The sequence below is a fragment of the Lagopus leucura genome, unplaced genomic scaffold (assembly GCF_019238085.1).
Source record: "Lagopus leucura isolate 7727_CA_CO unplaced genomic scaffold, USGS_WTPT01 Super-Scaffold_100001, whole genome shotgun sequence".
Classification (NCBI taxonomy): Eukaryota; Metazoa; Chordata; class Aves; order Galliformes; family Phasianidae; genus Lagopus; species Lagopus leucura.
The window spans coordinates 60,321,637-60,343,977 of record NW_024962262.1 but is presented as its reverse complement, the minus strand read 5'-3'; the positions used below and the strand labels follow the sequence as shown (position 1 = coordinate 60,343,977).

Here is a 22,341-nt window from a genome sequence, read left to right as displayed (position 1 = left end):
GCATACAATTACGGCAGCCAAGTTGTGGACACTAGTATGTCAAAAGAGCTGGCTACAAGGAGAGATTGTTTGTTAGGCATCCAGGAAAGCATTCGTGCCATCTATCTTTAGATGTTTTAATTTAGGTGCTCTAAATTGGCTGTGGAGAAAGTTCAGGTTTTTCCGCTGCCCTTGATAGGGGATTTATCACCACCTATTTAGGTAACTAAATAGATAGTGTGAATTCCCTCTCTTGAATTCCTTGTTCTGTCTTCTCTATCCAGAATTATATGAACCTCACATAAAACAACGAGTGCTAGCATTTGACAGTCATGTGGATTCTCAAAAGAACCCTGCATAATGTAATTTGGGGGTTTGTAATTCAATTCTTATGTCACTGTGACATTCTTTAGTCAGTGTATATTTCTGACACGAAATCTGAAGTCATCAGGTTTCTTGCCACCTGAAGCCACGAGATGCTGGTTGCCATCACCTCTGTACACTCTAGTGATTAGTGTAATCAGTGTTAGACCTGTGTTCCGCAATAACAAAGCTGGATTTATAGTAACTTAGCTGGAATGCTGAAGGGGAATCATCTAAATGTTTTATACAGATTTCAAAGGCTATTCATCACCTCTCCATTATAGCTAGAATTCTCAGCAGTGCCTCTACAGCACTCAGCTATCATTTGGATGAGTATCTGTAATCAGTACAGTGCATTCTGAAGTTTGGGTGGTTTTTATTCAGTTTTGTCCAATGGAAACATAATTATAAGTGGCTATGGGCAATGTAATTCTCACCTGAAGAAGTAGTATGCCCTGTATTCAGCAAACTCCTGTGATAGAGAGACAGCAGGTGTTTGTATATATATGTATAGGCTGAAGGTTAAAAAACAGGAATATGTATGCGTATATATGTAAGTATTGACTTTGAAAGCATACCCTCTGCATGGAGAATGTTTTAAGTGTTGTTGTTATGTTGGGTTTTTTCTTTCTTTCTTTGTTTTTAACCTTTCAGATTCTCAGTGGTATGGTTTTACCTGCAGAGTATTTTTCAGTTTCACAACTTCTTACTGAGTGTGACATGCTGCTAATTCCTTGCTATTGGTGGCTAGATGGAGGCAGGTGCTTTGCTTGGCTTGCCTCAGCACCTTCACGCAGCAGTGTGTGAGCTCTTCAGTTGTTTGTTCCCTCATGCAAGGTCTGAGTTTGACTTCTCAAGCTGTTCCATCAGTTTCCTGATGATATTGGCTGTTCTTTTCTTCAAGTTGTTTTGTTCGTTACAGTGTCTGTAGTATTTCTTGCCACAGCTAGTCTCTAGCACACTGTAGATGTAAGTTGACAGGCGCATTTAAAGGAATGTCTGCTCTCTTTGAGTTGATTGTGATCTGCCGCACGCTAATTGTAGTTGTTTTCCATTCAAAGTGCTTGACTTAGATTCACAGTGAGACACAGACTGAGGTGGGTGTTTAGTTATTTCTGTATATCAAAAACAGGAGCTCTGATATAGACTGATTTTGTTTTTCTACTGTAATTCATAGTAGTGTTCCAATAGTAAAACCTTTATGCTTCAGGCAACAGTTCTTCAGGCAACAGGAAAGCCTTGTAGCTGTTTGTTTCAGTCCTAGTGATATCAGAGGGGGAATAACTTTATCAATAAAACTGAAGAAATTAGAATCTCTTCAGGAAATTTTTTAGTTCGTGCACACTGAAGTGGTTAATTATTGCAAGCACTGTGCTGTCTACTTGCATGCATGATATCATGGTACTTACTCTCTCCTTATTCTGTGGAATAAAATAAAATGCCTCACCCATTGGAAACAGAAGAGGAAAACAGTTCTGTTTAACAGATGGGCAATTAACGCTCAGCATCTTAGTGGCTCCATCTAGCATAATGCATGGGATCTGTTCTGGGTCTGGGAGATGAACGGTGATTTCCAGGGACTTACTCCAGTGGCTTAACCACGAAGTTACTGCTCCCTCATTCTTATCAGTAACAGTTACCATATGCTTGCTTTGATGCAAGGAACCCCCTGTGGTATTCCTAAGCTCCACTGAACTGTTTTTGGAGGAAATGTTTTTTTTTGTTTTGTTTTGTTTTTAAATCCTTTGAGTGAAACAAATGGATTGTGTAAAAATTAGGATGTGTCTCCTTAAATACGTTGTTACCTTTTCTCACAAAAGTGTGAAGGTTCCAGGTCTATTATTAACCCTTCATTTCAGCCATTAATTTGTTGGAACAGTTTGTTTACTGTACACAGAAGATGTGAAGAGATGGTATTTCGTTGCGATTTAAATGTCTAGCTAATTGTAGTTTTGAAAAATGCTTTTCTTTTTACTTCTTAAAGCCAAACTACTTTGTTCTGAAGGCTCAAAAGTTGGTTTCTTGATATAATTAGGTGTATTATTTCTTACATAACAAGATTGCCAAAATTAATTACTGTTAGAACTTAAACCTGCATGTCAATATATATATATATTTACTTAATGAGGAATCTTTCACATCGATCGACATGTATCTCACGGTCATTTTGGAAATCCTATGTTTCAGGAGATAGAAAAGTTGATCTCTAGAGGTCCCTTCCAACCCCTGCTATTCTACAATTGTTTGAATAGATCTACTGAAAAGATAAACTGAGATATGGAACAACTTTACTATTTCCTGCAACTACTAAAGCGGGTCACACAGGAAGGCATCTGGATAAGTCTTGAATATCTCCAAAGAAGGAGCCTTTACAACCTCTCTAGGCAGCTTGTTCAGGGCTTTGTCAACCTCACAGTAAGAAAGTTGTTCTGCATATTTGTGTGAAACTTACTATGTTCCAGTTTTTGGCTGTTACTCCCTGTCCTACACACCACTGCAGAGTCTGGCCTCATCCAGTTGCCTCCCATAGTTTAGATATTTATAAACACTGAGTAGATCCACTCTCTGTCTTCTCTTCCATAGGCTGAACAGACACAGGTCTTTCAGACTTTCCTTGTACTTGCTCCAGGCCCTTTATCATCTTTGTTGCTCTCCACTGGACTCTTTCTGGGAGATCCTTGTCTTTACAGTGTCACAGAACTGCAGGGGCTGAAAGGCCCTCTAGAGCAAAGCAGGCTCCTTAGGCTGGGTTATACATGTACACGTCCAGGCAGGTCTTGAATATCTCCAAAGAAGGAGACTCCACAGCCTCCCTGGGCAACCTGTTCCAGTGCTCTGTCACCCTTACTGTGAAGAAGTTCTTATGCACATCTGTGGGGAACTTCCTATGCTGCAGTTTGTGGCTGTTTTCCCTTGTCCTATCGCCACCCGCTGCTGAAGAGTTCGGCCTTTTCCCTTTGCCTCCTGCACCTTAGATATTTATAGACATTTTTTGAACAGGGGAGTGCAGAACTGGATACAGCACTCCAGATATGGCCTCATCAGGGCAGGGGAAGGATCACATCCCTCAAACTGCTACCCACTCTCATTTTAATTCAGCCCAGCATACTGATGGCCTTCTTGGACATAAGGGCACGCTGCCGGTTCATGGCCAACCTGTTGTCCACCAGAACACCTAGGTACTTGTCTGTAGAGTTCCTCTGCATGTGTAGAACTCTGCACCTTACCCTTGTTGAACCTCATCAGGTTTCTTTCTGCCTAACTGTCCAGTCTGTCTGGATCCTGGTGAATGACAGCATAGCCAGCCATCATGTCAGCCACTCCTCTCAGCTTCATATCATCAGAAAAATTGCTGAGGGTGGATTCCATCCCATGTTTTAGGGACCACAACTAGTTACGGGCCTCCAAGTAGACTCTGTGCCACCAATCATAACATTCTGAGCTTTGCCAATCAGCCAGTTCTTAACCCACTTCACTGTCCACTTATCTGTCCTATACTTTCTAAGCTTCATTAGAAGGGTGCAGTGGGAGACAGTGTCAAATGGCTTGCTGAAGTCAAGATATGCGACATCTACTAATCCCCCACCATCTACTCAGCCAGCAGTGACCTCATAGAAGACTACCAGGTTGGTCAAGCACAATTTCCCGTTGGTGAATCCATGCTGACTACTCCTGATAACCTTCTTATCTTCCAATTACTTGGTGATGGCATCCAGAATGAGTTATTGTATTGAACGTTTGAGTGGCTAAATGACAAAATGAGTAAAAATAGGTAATGCTTTACTTGACATCAATATTAAACGTCAACCTCTATCGTTTATCCTAAGATTATAAGAGACCAGCTCGTATGGTCTGCATTGTAAGGAATGAGAGCAGGCAGCCTTGTTGCTCATGCAGTGAGGACCTGGTGCTGCTCCCCCTTTGGAAAGAGCCCTGACAGGTACAGGATGTTCAGGGGGCTTAGGTCTGTAGCAGACAGTGAAGTGAAGCATCCCCAGCTTCTCATGTAAGTACAGTCTTGGTATGGAGACTTGGATACTGTCAGGTGCTACGATCACTGTTAGGAGAACATGTGCAGTGGAGAAGGAATTCTTTTTCCCACGTGTGGCAATGGACTGGATATACTGAACGAAGTGATTTCTCTGTGCTTATTTCTATCTGTAGCAAATGAACAGATAGATGTTGTGTTTTACTAAGGTTACCGAGCTTTCGTGTTAATGGCAGCACTTTGCCACTCCTGTAGGTAGGAAGCTAAAGAACTAAATAAAATTCTTCAAAGCAACTGAATGTACATGATTTTGAGCTTTTTTTTTTTTTACCTATAGAAAAATAGCTGGCCTGGACAAAGATTCTATGATGCTATATGTTTGACATTTCAAACAATGCCATGGCACTTGTACTGCCTGAAGCCAAGGTAGTTCAGCAAATTAAACTCACAAATAGCTGCAGGCTCTTCTTTGTGGTGGTGGTGTTTTCTGACCTTTCTTGACACAAGGTTGGCGAAATGCTAGTGCCAAGGGTGGTGTAACAGTGGAGGAAAGAGGTCTGCTTTTCTGTGGCAATTAGGCTGTGGTGGTATAAAACTGCACTCTTGTGTCATACTAAATGAGAAGAAGGTGGCACTGGAAAGTAGATTGTCTTGGAGTTGCAGTTGTCCTGGTATCATAGCATGGGGAGGCTTCACTTTGTATGTTCATAATAATCTGTATGTTACTGGAATATATCTGAGGTTGCCTGTCTACAGAAAGGCAAATGTTGATGTCCTGCAACTTTTAAAATCTGACGCCTTAGTCGATATGACTTAGAAGTTTCTAAATAAAATTAGTTGAACTTCAAGTAGGGGTTTTATAGAAATAAATTCATGTATCTTTTAGGTTTTGTCTTATGTTTTTTTTCCCTGAAAATTAAAGATTCTTATACTCGTTTCTGCTATCTATATGTAACATACATTGAATATGTTCTAAGAGATAACAGCTAAAAAAAAGTCTAAGATGATAGCCCACTTCTGCTACTTGTATATGATAAGCCTTAATCAGGTTAGGATTTAGGTAAGTGCTTTGGATATGTGTGGCTTCATAGCTGTGGAGTTAGGGTGTAAGTCATTAATTAAGATCCTATTAAAGCCTTATATTTTAGCTGGGCATTGAAATAGCTTATGAAAACTCCATTACTGAAGATTTAGAAGGAGCTAAATGTCTGGAGTGACATTGTAGGAATAGCTGATCATTCCTTGGAATAGGTTGGATGACCTCTCAAGGGGACCTTAGTCTTTTTTTTCAACTATTTTTCTGCAGACATATGATTTTTTTTTTTCCTCAGAATAGCTCACTACTGCTTGTAATAGCAAATTTAAACATGTGCAGGCCAAAAGCTTTTACTGTATATAGTTCCAGACCTTTTACTAACAGCAAATTTGTTAGAAATCTTTGCCTAGGAATACTGTATTCTGTGCTGCTATGTAACAAGCCAGGAGCATGGATAAAGCTTCATTCAATTCAAAGATTGTGGAGTTGTCTAACTGTATCACTTCCTTGGAGTCCCTGGGACATGCTGGAGTGAAGAGCTTGGATCTACATATTGCCAATGTTTTTATTGTCTAAATAATAAGTAATGAGGAAAGCTCTTGTACTTCTTGAAATCTTTATTTTTTGTAGTCTAAACATCATTTTCAAAATGTTTAAAGGAAATAAAAGGGTTTTATTAAATTCTGTAACTGTTGAAAAATTGTTGGGTAATTTGTTAGGAGAAAACTAGGAATTACCTTGGAGAAACTTCAGACATTCAGGTAATTTGTTTAAATTATCATTCCAAAGCGTAGTGAAGCCATCACCTTTGTTAGTCATTGTCCATTTGTAAATTCTAAATGCTAATTTTTGTATGGTGTGTTTCAGACCTTTTGTTTTATCTGCTTATTTGTGTACTCAGAATGTCAGTCTGCACTGATAAACAGTTCATAACTTATGATTTGTCCACTTGTAAACTCTAAGACAGATACAACACTTTTTATTGTATCTTAACTAGTTGGGTGTAGTTCTGCTAAAAGGCACAAGTTACATGGAAAATTCAGTAGTTGTACAACATGCTGAACTCCATTGATAGTATGAAACCTTGTTTCTGTCTTGTATACTTGAACCCAGTTTATATCAGTAGGTACGTTAAGATTAATCAAAGAATTGTATCAAAAGCTAGAATTGCCATCACTTTTGTTTTTAAAGCAAATGACAATTGTACTTGGAAAGGAGTTTAAATACTTGGCTGTGAGGCTTCTTAACCATCCAAAAATAATCTAGGAGCAGTCTAAACACAAAACAAAGATGTTTGAGGGGAGGCAGGAGGCATATGGAAGCATGCAGCGTTCAGGAAGCTTCATGGTCAAACCTGCATCCTTCAGAAAAAATGAAGTGTGTTAAAAATGCATGAAAGAACAGCAGTTCAACAGAGTACATCCGTATTAGCAGGACTTTGATCTTTGCTTTGCAAAGGCAATGTGAGGCTGCAGATACTAAACTAAATCTAAAAACATCAAGTGAATGCTATCTGTTTCAATATTGATTAAGCTAACAGGAAAAAATAAGAAAAAATGAGTGTTACAGGACACAAATATGACTTAATATTTCAATTAATGATTTAGATACGTGTAAATAACTGGGTAGGGGCAAGGATCAGTGCTTGGTATTATTATTATTATTATTAACATATTCTGCACCAAGTTGCTATTACAGATGCTGTGTCAGGTATTTTGCATACAAGATTACAACTAGATCAGTGCTAGTCAGTTCAGTGTGCTGGGTTTATTGTGTGAGTGCAGAAGGCAGTACCATTTTGACAGACTTCTGAGGTGAATTTCATCTGCAGCAGATGCTGAAACCATAATTTGAAAAAAGAAAGTAACATGAGGACTATGGATCAATACATAGTTGTAGTGTAGAGTGCAGGATATCCTCTGCTTCACAAAAGAGGTTTAATTGATTGACTGTTATGTCACAGGTTCTAGGAGCTCTTATGGCTGATGCAGATTCTCTGATATTTGTCTGCTTTTAACTTGAGCAAAGAACCTGCACGGTCCCTTTTGTCTTCGTTCTCACATGCCTTTAGTAAAATAAACCTAACTGTCTTTAAGCATTCATTTCTACCAACTTAGTGAAATGTGGCAATGGCTTTTTGGGAGTTTAGTTTGTTGCTAACAGTATGGCTGCCACTGTAAATCGGAGAAGGAAATGGGATTTTGAGTGGCTTTACCTCTATAAGGGACGTGTGCCCTCATTTCTTGGTGTAATTTGATTGCTGATGTGTTTGGAGGGGTAAGTAGGAGCTGTCTGTAGATGTTCTTTGTTTTGGTGTTGTTTTTTTTTTTTAGTTTTCTTGTGCTGTCATCTGAAATGCTTGGTGCTCACTGTTTTTGCAGTTCTAGTACTGGATTTAACCACATCTTTGGTCCATTCTGCTTGCTTGACATCCCTACAGGAGCCGTACAGCTGAAAAGTAATCAAGGTCTATAGTCTCTGTCATTTGAATTAGACCAATCCATACATTAAAAGATGCATTTAGCCTTCTCTTAGTCTATATTTATCAGGTAATTATATATGGTCACAGGGTGTTACCTCACTGAGACATGTCCTTGGTTCTAGTAAATACTAGAGCAAATCTAGCCTAACGAAAGGGCTAGATGCACTTAAACACTCTGCAGCCTTATTTGCTCTACAGTGGGTTAAGTGTTGTCATTTCCATAGTGAACTTTTTGGCTTTACACTTAAGCTTATAGGACATCCGGTACACTTTGCAGGCTTTCTGGATACGCGAGTGCTTTCCATTTAATGGCATCTCATACCAACAAACCATAAATCATACATACATATTCTTCTTTGCCTTACATGGCTTCCACTGTTCTGAGCAGAACTGGTTCTGCCATGCAGTGATTTCTTTAGCGTAATCATTGCATGGGTAGACCTGTTCAAAAAAGATCTTGCTAATCCAGTGTCCTGGCTCAGATACAGTTGCATGACATACATGCTGATTTCTTGAGTATGTTCATCATTCCAGTACATGCGCTTGGAATCTGTTTCTTGAATTCAAATGAAAGCAATGGAGGATTACACAGGAAAACCAGATTGTTTAAAACAAACAAACAAACAAAAACCTGCTCATTTGTGGTGCAGAAATTTGCTGTGTTTTGTTTGGTTGTTCTTTTTGTTTTTGTTTTTCTAGAAGAATAATGTTGCAGTCAGTGAGGTTAAAGGCTGGATGTTAGAGATTGGGACCTTCTTAAAAAGATTTGATCTCAATTCTTGTCAAAGAGGGGTTTCTGGAGCTGTTTCATTTTCAGTGGCGTTAGAGTTGTCTTTAAGCAGTATAAGTGGGGTCTCAAGGTTTATTTTTTTGGTTAATTCTTCTTAATCTGCCTCTAATATTATTCTTCAGCATAATTACTGTTGTAGTGGGAATCACTGTTTCTGAAAATCCGCATGTGGAGTCAGTTTAGAGCACATGGCTTTGATACATAAATTGCCCTGTTTTAGGCCCCAGAGTTGAGCCATCATTAGCTGTCAGGACATTTCAGGCTCCTCCTTTCAGGCTGAAGTCAATTGTCTTTCTTGTTCTGATGTTTTCCTGCTGACTTTTTCCTATTGACGAGATATTTTGGAAGCTATCTTGTGGTGTGAATAGAGCACAGAGATGTGTAGTTAAATTGTAATTTGATTAAATGTATGTCATAGATTTGAGAGAAGGGAAGTTGTGACTCGTAGCCTTGATAGAGATGGTATATGGAATAACAATGTAAACAATTATGTTTCTTTGTAAGCAAGCTTCATTAAAAACACTACTTTCTTAACTTAGCTGAGCTGGTATTTTAATGGTCTTGTATGTGATAATTTAAATTGTTGTGTATTTTAAGGAAGAACAGTACAATATCTGCCGTCTGTACTCTTAGTAAAAGCTGCAGTGAGGGAAGGTGAGGCTTTTTGGAACATCATCAAATAACTCTTAGCTGTACAATTAGAAAGTGCAATGCTGACAGCCCTTAACTGAGACATCTTATAAAAATTATATTCACCTCTTGTAGTCTAGCTGGTTTCTTACTGGTCCTTCTGTAGAGAAACATGCCTTCTAACCAGAAGTCTCTAGTGTTTCTCTGAGGTCTGTTAACGTGAGAAAATGGCAATGTTATCCTGTGTCACAACTCTGCACTGCAGACAGAATCAGTAGCTGAGCCCTTCCCTATGCCTGTGTTTTAAGGGGGTGGAGAGCAGGCCACAGTCATATTTGGGTGATGGATAGTTCTCATAATCTAGTCTTATCCATTAGTATCTTATATTGAAAATGAAGAGGGGAAAACTTGGTAGGGAGCTTGTAATTATCTGAGGCTAAACATTCAGTTTGACATAACTGAAAATTGAAATTTGTAAGTTGTTAGAACTTAACCTGTCTTTTCATAGGAAAGAGTCTCTACCTGTAAGCTGACTACACCTAGCAGTTGCAGAGAATGCTAGAAAGGTTCTACCCAACAAGTCTGCTGAAAAAACGAATGGTGGGAGGGAACTTGTAGGAAGAAGCTGAAATCTCTGAACGCTGCCTAGCAGCTTCCTTAGCTTTCTGACATCTAGAAAATATCTGTCCATATATGCATCTGACTTTATTTTAAGTAAATTAAATTCTGCAAAAATAGATTAATTAGGACTTACGTTCTCTGGGGAAACAATCCACTAGTACTACAGGGCACAACCATTTTTGGTAATTTTTTAAAATCTATTTTGAAAAGAATAATAAGAGTCTGTAAAACTTTTACAGCAAATGAATAATTAAAGCCACAGGTGATCCTTCTTGCTATTACATTGGGAGGCATATCTTTTTCCTTATTAGCTGCTAATGTATATGTTTGTTGTGTAAGCAAAGGCATCTGCCTGGGAAAAGTGCCACTTAGATATTCACCAAGTATAGTACCACTGGTGGGGAACAGAAAGCATTTGTTAACCAAGAAGGCATTTAGTCTTTTTTTAATCGCGTGACTAAATTTTACATGGAAAGCTTTGCAGGACGGTCCCTAGAAAGGTTAAAATAAAAACAAACAGAAAAGTACAACGTTGACTATCTAATTAGCCAGCAACCATAAACATTCATAGTTTTTCTAATAATCATATACTGCAGATATAAATGTTCTTGTAGTACCAATGACAGCAAGGACTCGGTTTCTGCACAAGAACTTGGTTTTAAAAAGAGTATTTACGTTTGTTGTTGCGGCTTATTGCTGCACATTCTTCATCTGATTTAGCTTTCTGCAGAGGTTGTAGTAGTGAAAAATAATGCTCTGTAGTACTAAGACTTAAACTGTTTTACAGTTTTCTTATTGTGACTTTTGTCCAGTTTGGTAGTACGTGAGGATCAGAGTGAGAGTGGCATCATGTCTCTCAAACAGCAGCTTTCCGTACCGGCTTCCAATGATTTTTTTTGTTAGGTTGGTTGGTTTTTTGTTTCTTTTAGAAAATAAAAGAACTCTTGATCCTGTAGAGGAGCATGCCGTCAAAGACCATTGGCAATATATTTATTTCTGTAGTTGAATTCAACATCTCTACTAACTTCCTGTGTATTTTTTCTTTTTTTAACAGAATGGACAGCAAATTGTGGATGAACCTATGGGAGAAGATGATATCAACCCACAAAATGTGAGTAGATTGTAACAAAGATAGCACTATATTGTGATGCACTGATGCCACACAGTCTACTTGCAGGTTGCCGATGATGCCTTTTTGTTCAGGTTTGCATCTCATGTCAAGTAATGTAGAATCCTGATATTTTTCAGAGTTTTTTTTCTCACTTATTCTTGTCTGGTTTGGTATCCTACTGTTTGTTCTGATTAATGTTTATACTTTCTACACTATTTTTAATATGAGTTAGGTTTTGCTGTCGGAGAGCACAAAATTTAATATTATAGAAATTGGATCGGAGAGTGAAAAAACTTGGTAGTAAAATGTGGCTGCTTAGATCATTCCTCAACAGGAGGGGAGGTTGAGCTTCTCTTTCCTTATCACAACAAATCTTAAAGCTGGTTGTTCTTTTTTTATTGTCTACTTTTCCTTGTACCAGTGAGCAAGGCAATGCCACTGGCTTGTTAGTCTGAACAGTGCACATGTAAACATATTTTACATCTGTGAGTTCCAGAGTGTGCTTTATTAGCAGTTAATGTTTCATTTCTGGTCATGTCACAACAAATGATTCTGATATGGTTAAATTCCACATAGGTTCCATTGCAGGTGCGTGTGTGCTACTGTATGAAATCTGATTCTATGAGTGCCATACACTATAGCTTTTCCCTTTCTAGTTCAGTATGTAAAGTGCAGCAGCAGCTATTACCTTTAGTTTTTCTGTATGATCAGAAGATTGCTCGGCAGTACCTGTTTATTCTATTTCATTGCTCATGTTAGTTTTTTCTCATTGTCCTTCTTGATCTACATGAAACTAGAATATTTGCATAATAAATCTTCATTAAACTGGAAGATTGTTTCTGTTTTGTTTCTACATAGATTATTAGGATAATACTAAACTCAAGATGGGCAAAGTTTTAGATTCTCTTCCAAGATGGAGCTCACTGGAGTGCATTCAAAAATAGTAAAGCTAGTCATTTGTGGCACAGTGGTTTAAGTCTTTTCTCTGAATGTGGATTTCAGTTCTGCTCTTGTGATACTATTCTTGCTAGCTGGAGTAGAAGGCAACTTCGGTTTATTGGTTCAGAGTTAAGAAAGCCATAGGCGCCACAAAAGAGGAAATACTCAAAGATGAGAACTGTAAGAATCAGTTTTGCTGGTGGCTTAGGATCCATCCCTTCCTTGGATGAGATACTAAATGTTGAAACGTACTTAATGGAAACTTCCATAGTGATGAAATATCCAGAGGCTGACCTATTAATATAGGTCTCAGGCGTTCACTGTAAATCAGATCTGAGCAGTAGGCAGTAGTTTACAGTGGTTAGTTTTGAACTAACGTGTTCTGAAATACTTATGGTAGCAAAGTGGTCTCTGAGTTGGAGATGGCAAATTGACACGAAAGATGCAGAATCACAGAATTGTACGGGCTGGAAGGGATCTTTAGAGACCCCTGCAAAGCAGGCCCCCTACAGCAGGCAGATACCTATCTCTCTTTTCTTCTTTCCCCATAAACTTCTTTCAGTTATTCGTAAACTATAAAAAGCCTAGACCTCATAATCCTCTCCACTTTCAGGTTTCAGTAGTCTTTCAAGGGAAGTACAAAGGTAAGGAAGGACTGTGGAAGTACATTCCACATTCCAGCATTTCCATTGCTGTTGTTATGGAGAGGCATTAATTTTTCTTAACACAGTCTTTTTGAAAATGGGAGTGGCCGCTAAAGAGGAGATTGCAGGCCAGATGGTTCAGCCACTATCAATAGAAGTCAAACTTTCATTTTACAAAATTTCGTAATGTGAAGATACCAGTAACCACAGGTTTCTTCATGTGATGCCTGTGGCTTTCTCAGCTGTCAAGGCAACTCTAACATTACCTGTAGTGTTGCATCAGACGGCGCTAGCTGACCATTAGATTTTGTTGATAAATGGTCCTTACCAATAAAACACAATTTTCAGAACTCTGAATATGATTGAAGGTACAATATATCAGGGCTCATAAGGTGATACGGTATGTTACGCAGAGTAAGGAAGGAACAGTATTTGTAGGTAACACCAGAAGGAGATCATTTGTTCTTAATATTCTGCGTAGTGCAGACTATAGTGCTTTCTTTAATTCTTATGTGAACTAGAACACCTTTTCCTGGGAAAGTCTTTGGTTTTGGTTGTGATCATAGAATCATAGAATCACCAAGGTTGGAAAAGACCTAAAAGATCATCCAGTCCAACTGTTCACCTATTACCAATAGCTCCCACTAAACCATGTCCCCCAACACAACATCCACAACATCCACATCTTGGTAACAGTAATGAATGAACTGAAATACTTGTTAATATATTCTGACTGTTGCCCTGCCTGATAAAAATTTTACTTTGAATTTGTAGCTTCACCTTCTACCTATGGAACTTTTTGTTTTGTATCTGTATGCTAAATTATATTATATTGGGCTTATGTAATAAGGTTTAGGTAGTGGAGGGGGTGGCTTCTGTGAGAAAAAATAAGTGTTGCTCTCATGTTAGGCAGAGCTAATTCCAGCTGGCACCAAAACAAACCCACAGCTGCTATTGCGAGCCTGTCAGTGATGCAGGTGGTACTTTTGTGCTGACGTACTTACAAATGGCTAGAAATGTTTTGCAGAGACAGAGATTGGCAAAGAAGTAAGGGGAGGACGTACTTTGTGCTCTAGAGCAGAGATTCCTTTTGGCCCCTGGAGGAAATAATGGTGAAGCCCATCATGAAGCAAATTAGCAAGCTGTCTCCCTGCAGCCCATGGAAGGTTTGTGTTGGAGCACAGTATGTGCTCTGCAGGCCCTGGAGAGGACCCTGCACCAGAGCAGATATGTATGCCATGCTCCCCGTGAAAAGACCAATCCTGGAGCAGTTTGTGAAGGGCTGTATTTCATGAGAGGGACACCACAGTGGAGAAGGAGAAAAGTGTGAGGAAGGACAGGTGAAGACAAAATGTTGAAAACTCATCCCCCTGTGCTTTCTCTATCTCTTCCCCCTGGTCCCTGGACAGCAGTAAAGGTATAAAGCTAAGCCTGGGAAGAAGTGGGAGTGGAAGGAAGGTGGTTTTAGTTTTGTCTTTATTTCTTCTTATCCTACTGTACTTTTACTTGACAGTAAATAGATCCTCCCTGGGCAGAGTGTGTTTTGCCCGTGACAGTGGTTGGTGATTTCCTGGCCTTTATCTCAACCCACAAACTTTTTCACATCTTATTTTCTTCTCTCTCCTGTTGAGGAGGGGAAGTGAGAACGTGGCTTAGTTGGCATCAGTCAGCCCAGATTACCTCACCTCAGCCATTGGGTTTCTCTTTCAGGTTTGCTAATTGCAGGATTACTTCCAGGTAATTTCCTGTATTTTCTTCAAATGCTTCCAAACTGATGCTTCTTAGGAGACAGAGCAAACTATTTAAACATAATAGCGACCACTAAAAAATATTTATCTAATATTCTTTCTGTGATGCTCAAGGTATTTAAGGTTGCCTTAGCAGTTCAATTCCTTAGACCAGTTGTTTTTTCCATTTATTTCTAGGTGGTGGTGAGTAAATGATTATCAATAGTGATTTAAAAAACAAAAAAAAAAAACCCAATAATTTTTGGTGCTTTTTTTCCCACTGCTCAGTTATAGCTGGAAGCTAGTCTTTGTCTGTCAGCAATTATAGTGCTACCTCAGTGGAGGTGTGTAAGGTTCTTGTATGCCACATCAGAAGACAGAATATTCTCATGGCTGTGTGATGTGTACGTGTCTTCAGGACAGAATTGCCACTGTTCTGTGGAGTGAGAAGAGGGGTGAAAAATTGAAAATACTGCACCCTTTTGCTGTGTTAAGTGTTTGGATAATATGCTGGTAGAATACTGTCTTTGTTATATCTGGTTTTATAACTTTTGTCAACATTTTTTATCTGTTGAATGTTGGAAGTAACCTGGGAACCTTCAGCAGGAAATAAATGTAAGAACAAATAAAAAACTGGCTAAAGTATGACCTGATATGGAGACTACTGAAAGAAGGGAAGCAGTTTAAAGCCTTTTACTTGCTACCTTTCTCGCTTTTGTGCTATGTACCATTACTTTCTTTATTTCTATATCCATAGAGATTAAGTTAGTTAAACAAATTAAATGCTTTGAGTTCTTTCCATCATGATGCATGCTTTACTGCTTTTTAAATCTAGATTCAATTTGATCGTGGTTGAAGCACTAGTAGATCTAATGCTTCATCATTGCACTCGCTTAAGCATAATTACTGAAAATACAGAAATATTAGGATACAAACATTTGTGAAAAGTTGCAGTAGTTCTTTGTAAGCTTCAGGAAAAGCTGGCACACATTTCTGCACAATAGCTTGCTGGGACTGAAGATTACTGGTTTGTTTTTGTGTTTTTAGTACAGTCCAGGGTGGAAATAATTCAGGCGCTAACAACTGCGATGGAAAAAGTAAACACTGTCTCCAGTGTGTAATATTTCACTTGACTTTTTCTTCTATGCTTTGGTATAACTTTAAACAAAACCCCACTGTTAAATAAGAATTATAACATATATGTAAAATTAAGTGGAAGCGAAGCATGAAACAGTCTTAAAACATGCTGATCTGGATGATGAAAAGCTAAATTTCAGTAGCTGTTGTCTTTGTGTATCAGTTTTTTAATAGAAAAGGTTATGAGGATATTAAGATCTTTAGAAAAAAGCTTAAAGATGCATTAAAAAAATGTGTGGGCAAAATAGTTTATCTAATTTCTGAACTTGTAACTGTCCATTATAGGTAGTAATAATTCTGAGATTCTCCATTGTGCATATATATGTATATATATGTATATATATGTATATATGCATGTATGTATAAGAATTAAGGTTAGAATCAGAAGCCTTATAGAAAATACTGGAAATTCATGAACAAATAAAAATGTACACTGAAAATTTCCGTGATCATGTGTTGTTCTCCCATGCTTCCCATAACTCAAGCTGTAATGTGAAAACCAGAGTAATCTGGGGCAATCTCAATTATGGTCACCAGCCAAGAAAATAATATAAGGTAAGAACATTGAAGTGAAGCAATTTGGCAAAAAAAAAAAAAAAAAAAAAAAAAAAAAGCATAGCTTAACAGGGAGATTTGAAAGCATTTGAACTTACAGGATGTGTATACCATTGTGGGTGGGATTTTTCAATATTTATAAACCTAACCCCTACTTAATATTAGCTGGAACAATGGCTACGTCATCAGTAGCAGCGCAGTGACCTTTAAATATTTTTGTAGTTTTCCTGAGAGAAGAGGTATGCTATGAAGTTATTATTTCATGTCTTTAAAAAATGAAGTGCAGTCATTGCCTTCTCTGTGTTCAAATTTTCCCTTGTAAAAGGCAGAGGGGTTTTGTTTTTGTTGGTGCTAGATTCTTATACTGAAGTGCACACATCATACTGATGTAAGAACGGATTTAGTGGACCTTACATAAGTTACAGCATCCTTGTAAACGGTACGAAGCTCTTAATCTGAAAAGTTAATTTATATGTCAAACCTATACAGAGAAGGCAAGCACCTCAAAAGATTTGTTCTTCTCCTAAGGGTGTTGCGGATACAACCACTTGAAAGCATTGATGAGAGTGGCCTTTCTCTACACTTGGTGTCTGGGGCAGTGTAATTTCTGGGTCTTGATCAGAAAATTGAATAATTTGAGCCTGTAAGCAACATTAAAAATCAATCCACTTCTTACATGGAGACAAAACAGATGGTAGCCCTGAAAAGCCTGTAAACTAGCAGATGGAAACTGCCACACCCTCTCATTCGTCTAATATTTCTTCTTTGGCTATACAAACGTGTTTGTTATGAAGATAAGTATATATTATTCAGCTTCTTAAAACTGAGGGAGGTGACTGTCTGTATCTCATCTGCTAACCTTCTTCAAGTGAGGGTTTTTCATTTTTTTTTTCTTCAGATAATTGAAGGCAATCCATACTGTAGACCTTTGCTTTTCTATCATTATAAAAAGGATATGTGTTATTATGCTCCTCAGTCTGAGGATATAGGATATAGATTGATTCACCTAATGAATTATTCCACTTAGTTTCAAGTTTTTCTGGTTATGTGCAAAAGTGGATGTCCAACTGTAGTGTGCATGCTTGTTTCAATAGATCTTACGAACTTCCATATTGTGCAGAGTTCTTCCAGCATCTTTCAGCTCTCCCAGTCTCTGTGGAAGCTGGGATCCTCTTACCCCTGAGTGTTTGGACAGCAAGTCTTAGGACAGTTTCTCTAAGTTCAGAGCATCCAAATTAAAAGCACAGAAGAGAAGGATAGGAGGGGGGAAAAAAAAATACTTCTGTTCGGGAAGACGAAATGCTTTGTGTGAGTGAGATCTGTACATTTTCTTTAATCTTACCTGCAGTTGAATTCAGCAGGCACTGATAGACATAACAAATCCCTTTTGATTTGGGGGCACTTAGGTTTCTTGATAAGCATGTATAATACAAAACCTTATCAAGACTTCAAGGTTAGTGGAGCAATTTGCTGGAGCAGTTTATACTTGTTATCGCAAACTTCCCTTTTTGGCCATTGCTGCTCTCTAACCTGTCTCCTCATATGAAGGAAGATTTAAAAGAACAAGCTCTCTTCTCAGGGGTTCTCAAAATGAATTACGTAGCATATATCTTAATGTTTCTGGTTGGCTGGTAGTGCTCTTTGGGAACCACACAGGCTTTATTCTCCCAGAAAGCAAGAAATTTCTTCCACCTGCTGTAGACCCATGCCAGTTATAGGAGAACTATTGTTATGAGGTAACCCCACTGACCCCTGGGCTCTGTGCTTTGTGCTTTGCTGGGAGGTCAGATAATAGGTTTGGGGAGCAGCAGTCAGTAATTGTAGAAGTGTTGCAGTTGAAATGCCCTGGTTCTGTCACCCTTAGCAGACACAGTTTATCTGTAGTGCTGTACATATATACACTTGCTAGGAAAGAGAAGAAAATGGTTATATACTCATGCTGTGTTCTCAGCTTTAATGAACTTTGTAATTAGCGTAGGGCACACCACTTACTCTCCATTTCTGCTTTTAGCAATCCATGGTACCTTAGACCTAAATGTAGTGATCAGGAGACTCCTGATGACTGCTGTTAGTGCAGTCACGTTTGACAGCGCAATCTTGAAGTAACCTTTTTATTCTTCACAGTGTAAATATCCACATTGCTATTAATCTGTAATTCCTCACATACTGGAGCTTTTGAGGGGGAAATCACTGGGGATTTAAAGCAGAGAGGAAAGCTTTAGGTAGTTTTTGTATCGTTTATGAAATACTTGAAATCCTCATGTAACCTCCTAGCATTCAAGGAGCCTTGTTTATCCCAAAGCAAAGGTTGAATCATTTTTCATGCTGCGTTACTGCTGTTGTAGTAGGGGCTGCTTATCCCATGCAGGCTGTAATACAATGGGTCTGTAAAAAGCACACTGTAATGGAGGACTCAAGGTGAAGAAGTGGTTAGTGAATGTTTGTGTAATTCACAATTCAGTACGTAACATTTGAGGAGCTGTCCTTGTGGATGTAGTGTAAATGAAGATCCAGAGAAAAGAGAATGTGGTGGTGTGTCTTTTGTTTTTGGTGTTGTTTTTTTTTTTTTTCTAAAAACCACATTTTTTGTTTTTGAGGTCCTGATAAAGCCAGAGATGAGGAATCTTTATTTTGTCTCTTTCTGTATGTGGGCAATAGGATTTTCTGTTGTGCTGGAGTAAATATATATATAATCCAGGTTTAAAGGCAAAGCTAGAAACTGATACCAGGATGTGGTATATATTGGCAAACAGCATGTTCTTTTGCTTACAGCCAGTGATTTACTTATTTTGTCTTTTGAAGAGGAATTAAAATCTAAAAAAAAAAAATTGCAGTGATCCTGTTATAACCCAGTCAAGGAAGGTAGTTTGAAGGTCTATTTGTTTTAATGTTCCTGACAGGAAGGAGTACAGTATTTTGCTTTGTACCTGTTGGTATGGATTCACTAAATAGCATCACCTGGCTCTGCTTATGGCTGAGCATTTGTATTTGCTGCTGCTTAAATGTCATTATTTGCATTTATTTATTTATTGCTTGAGGAAAGGTAGCTTTGCTCCATATTCTAATTCATTCCTTTTAATAAAGGTCAATGCTGAAGATACTTAAGTTGTCAGTATGCAAAACAGTAACTGAGGTACTAAATGTAGAGAGACCCAACTATTGAATCCAATTAGATTCTGATTTCGAGAAAAGTTCAGTGTGCAAACACTTTGAAGAACTCAGTTGCTAGAGAGCATTGTAATATTTGTGCTTGAGTCAGACACTCAAGCTGGGCAATCCAGTTTAATTAATTTCTGTTTAGGTTTTGTGTGCAGGATTTCAGAGGGCTTTGCGAAGTCGGCTTGGCCCCCTAACAATTCTAGAAAGCATAGCCATGAAGTAAAAGCTTACCACGTTCTTTGCATTGATGTCAGAAAGATAGCAATTTGTGCAATTGAACTAAAACCCATAAAAATACGAAAATCACATGCAGGTCTTAAAGTAGTTGCTACTCTGCTTAAGCAGTGGTACATGACTTAGTAGCTTGATTTCTGAAATAGATGCTGATCTTTTTTGTTCTTTCCTGGGAACGAGGAATAAATAACATCTGCAACAACATGTTGCTATCAGACGATCTGCTTAAGTTTCCTGTTCTGATCTCTACAGCATCAGCAACATGAGTACCCCTGCTGCCCCATTTTTCTTTACCGGAGGAAGAAAAATCAATTTCTTTCTTTTTTTCTGACCTTTTTTCCCCCCTTCTCTCGCCCCACCCCCCATCTGTGGCTAACTTGCCTGACAGGAAATTTTCTAATTGCCGGAACAGCTGGTCACAGCAAAAAAAAAAAGCTAGGGTTGGTCTTCCCTGCTCGACTTAGGATTGCTCAGTCAGAAAACCTAAACATCATGGTTTCTTAGTCATGTTTAAGTTTCTGGCTCTGCGTGCTCGTTCTGTTCGGGTGAGCTTAGTTCCTTTTCTTAAAGGGGGAAAATATATTAGCGTGTAAGTAGAGTTTAAGCTCCTGATATCAAAGTAGTTTCAGTTTTTCATGGCTTTGGGGTCAGCACTGTCTGTATACAGAGCCTTTGTATATTCTTTTCCTTTAAAAAGAGAAAAATGGAGGGGGGAGCGGGAAGGAATTTGTATTCTGCTTGTATTTTGTACAAGTTTCTAAGGTACCTGCTGATAATTTAACCTTACTGGCAACTTTTTACTCCATGAAAATGCTATGGAACTTACTGTTTTCTCCAGAGGTCTATGAGCTTAGCTATGTCTTAAGCTTTCTCAATAGTAATCTGGTTTTATTTAAAATGTTCATATATATATTTTTTTTCAAATTAAAGTTTAGTGATTATTTAAATTTTTACATTGTATGTAATACTTTTAATTGTATGAGCTCATTATTTGTTGAGTAAGGCTCATCAGCATTTTAAACTTACTACTTACAACATCGTTAAGAACAGATGCTTGTGTTATTATTACGGTTAATTTGTCTTTAAATAGTAATTTAGACATAGCAGACATTGAATTTGCTCAACAAGATAAACTGTACATACTTTTAAACATAAAAGGTGTTTTAAGTTAAGAAAATGTCTAGTGCAGAACTGTATCCTGCATGCTTCCATAATTTTTTAACGATACATGTAAATGTAGTGCAGTGTGTTTGAGCATTTTATCTCTGAAACTTAAATCAATTTTCATGTTTATCCTCCTGTAATTTTTTTTTTTTTTGTGTAGAACATTCTCGTATACTGTTTTAACACCGTAAGCGATGTAGATGTATTAATTTGTGAATCAAAGGGATAGTAATTCAGCATTTACTAGCCTAGCTACTACTTTAAGCTTTGCAGTATGTGTTAGAAACTGAAGTTTAATTTCCTAGCTGTAACTGAAACACTGAAATGGACATGAGTTGTAAGACAATAGAATATAGGATACTGTACATACAGCTTTTTAAAAGAAAACCCTGAGAAATAAACTTTTACCAACTTGAAGTGTAGCTCTTTTCAGTGTGCAATTTGCAGGATATTTCTTAGAAGTCTCCAAGAAATTTTCCTCCTTGGAAAATTCTGTCAGCTATATTGTCCTTAAAACTGTTGATTTTTAAAATGCTGGACAGTTGAAGGGTTTTCAGACTACAAATTTTAGAATATACTATTGAATAAAAACAAGATTCATCCTTGTTGTAGTTTAGTGCTAAATATGTTCATGGATTTTTAAAAACAGATGACTTTTAAAACTTTCCATATTTTTAAAAATTGCAGTGCACTTAAATGCTTACAAAGTAGGAACAAAGCTTGTATCAAAGTTACTGGGAAATGAAAGTTCCACCCAGTGAGTATTTTTTTCCAATGCTGACATGCACAGCCTGGTTCATGAGATAATTTTGTGGTGTTTGATCAAAGAAGAATTATATTACAAAACTGTTTTTGGTGGCAGCGTCAGGCTTTTGATTTTGATGAGAAATTCCTCATCTCTATGGCTTTACCTGCTGAACTACTCACAGTTCCTTTGGGAAGGAAGGAGCACAGTCCTAGCCTTTGTACTTTCATTCCAAGGAGGAAAAGTATTTTCAGAGTGTACCAGAGTATCCAGAGGGCTTTCTCATCTGTCCGTTGACTCAGTGCTCTGAGGTGGGACTCGTTCTTCAGACTCCTATCTTGCTTCATCTGTAACACCAAAAGAACTGGAGGAGTTTGATCTCAGCAACCTGGTCTGTGGTTTTCATTAGGCGAATGAGTTAGCTACCTGAAACAAATGTGGATATAGGCATCCTCTGAGACTGTAAAATTGTTGTAGTACTCAAGAAAATAGGAATGGAAAAGAACAGAAGGTATAGAGAGTAAAGACAAAGTGCATTAGTACAGTAATTTTATTATTTCTGTGCATTGTTTTTTGTGTTTTTTTTCATCTTGGGCACGTAGCAATTTAAAAAGAAAGAAAATAAAACAAATGTGAACTTAAACATTTGCTAATATAGTTTACGTTTAGGAAATCATATTTTCTGTCAGGTAAAATAATAGATGTCATCTGCAACAAGTAATCTACTGTCAGCTGAAATCAGGTTTTCTTATACTGTGAACGAGTTTTCTTACCTTAAAGAAACACAGACAAAAATTGTGGGGAAAGCTGTGTTTCTGACTACAAATATTTGTGTTAACTACAGCTTGCCTCACTTTTCTTGCATTTCTGGGTGCTGGTGTATATATACACAATATGCTTAAAGCAGCTTAATTTAATTTTAAACGGGACCATATTCTGCTTTCTGATATATTAGAATAATTACTCCTACACTAGCAGCAACTTTAACCGGCTTTTTCAAGCTTTTTCAAGCTTTTTCAAGCTTTTTCAAGCTTTTT

General features: G+C 37.9%; 1 protein-coding gene across 3 annotated transcripts in view; it reads left to right on the top strand.

Annotated features, from left to right (window-relative positions):
* The window catches only part of RPS6KA3 (ribosomal protein S6 kinase A3), a 70,031-nt gene that overhangs the window by 3,128 nt on the left and 44,562 nt on the right, over positions 1–22,341 (top strand). For 2 of the 3 annotated variants that reach the window (XM_042866980.1, XM_042866979.1), the window contains exon 2: positions 10,944–11,000. In XM_042866980.1, coding sequence (XP_042722914.1) covers positions 10,944–11,000 — 57 coding nt within the window. Of the gene's footprint in view, positions 1–10,943; positions 11,001–19,859; positions 19,941–22,341 lie in introns of those variants that run through there. The other variant, XM_042866978.1, reaches the window with a different exon arrangement.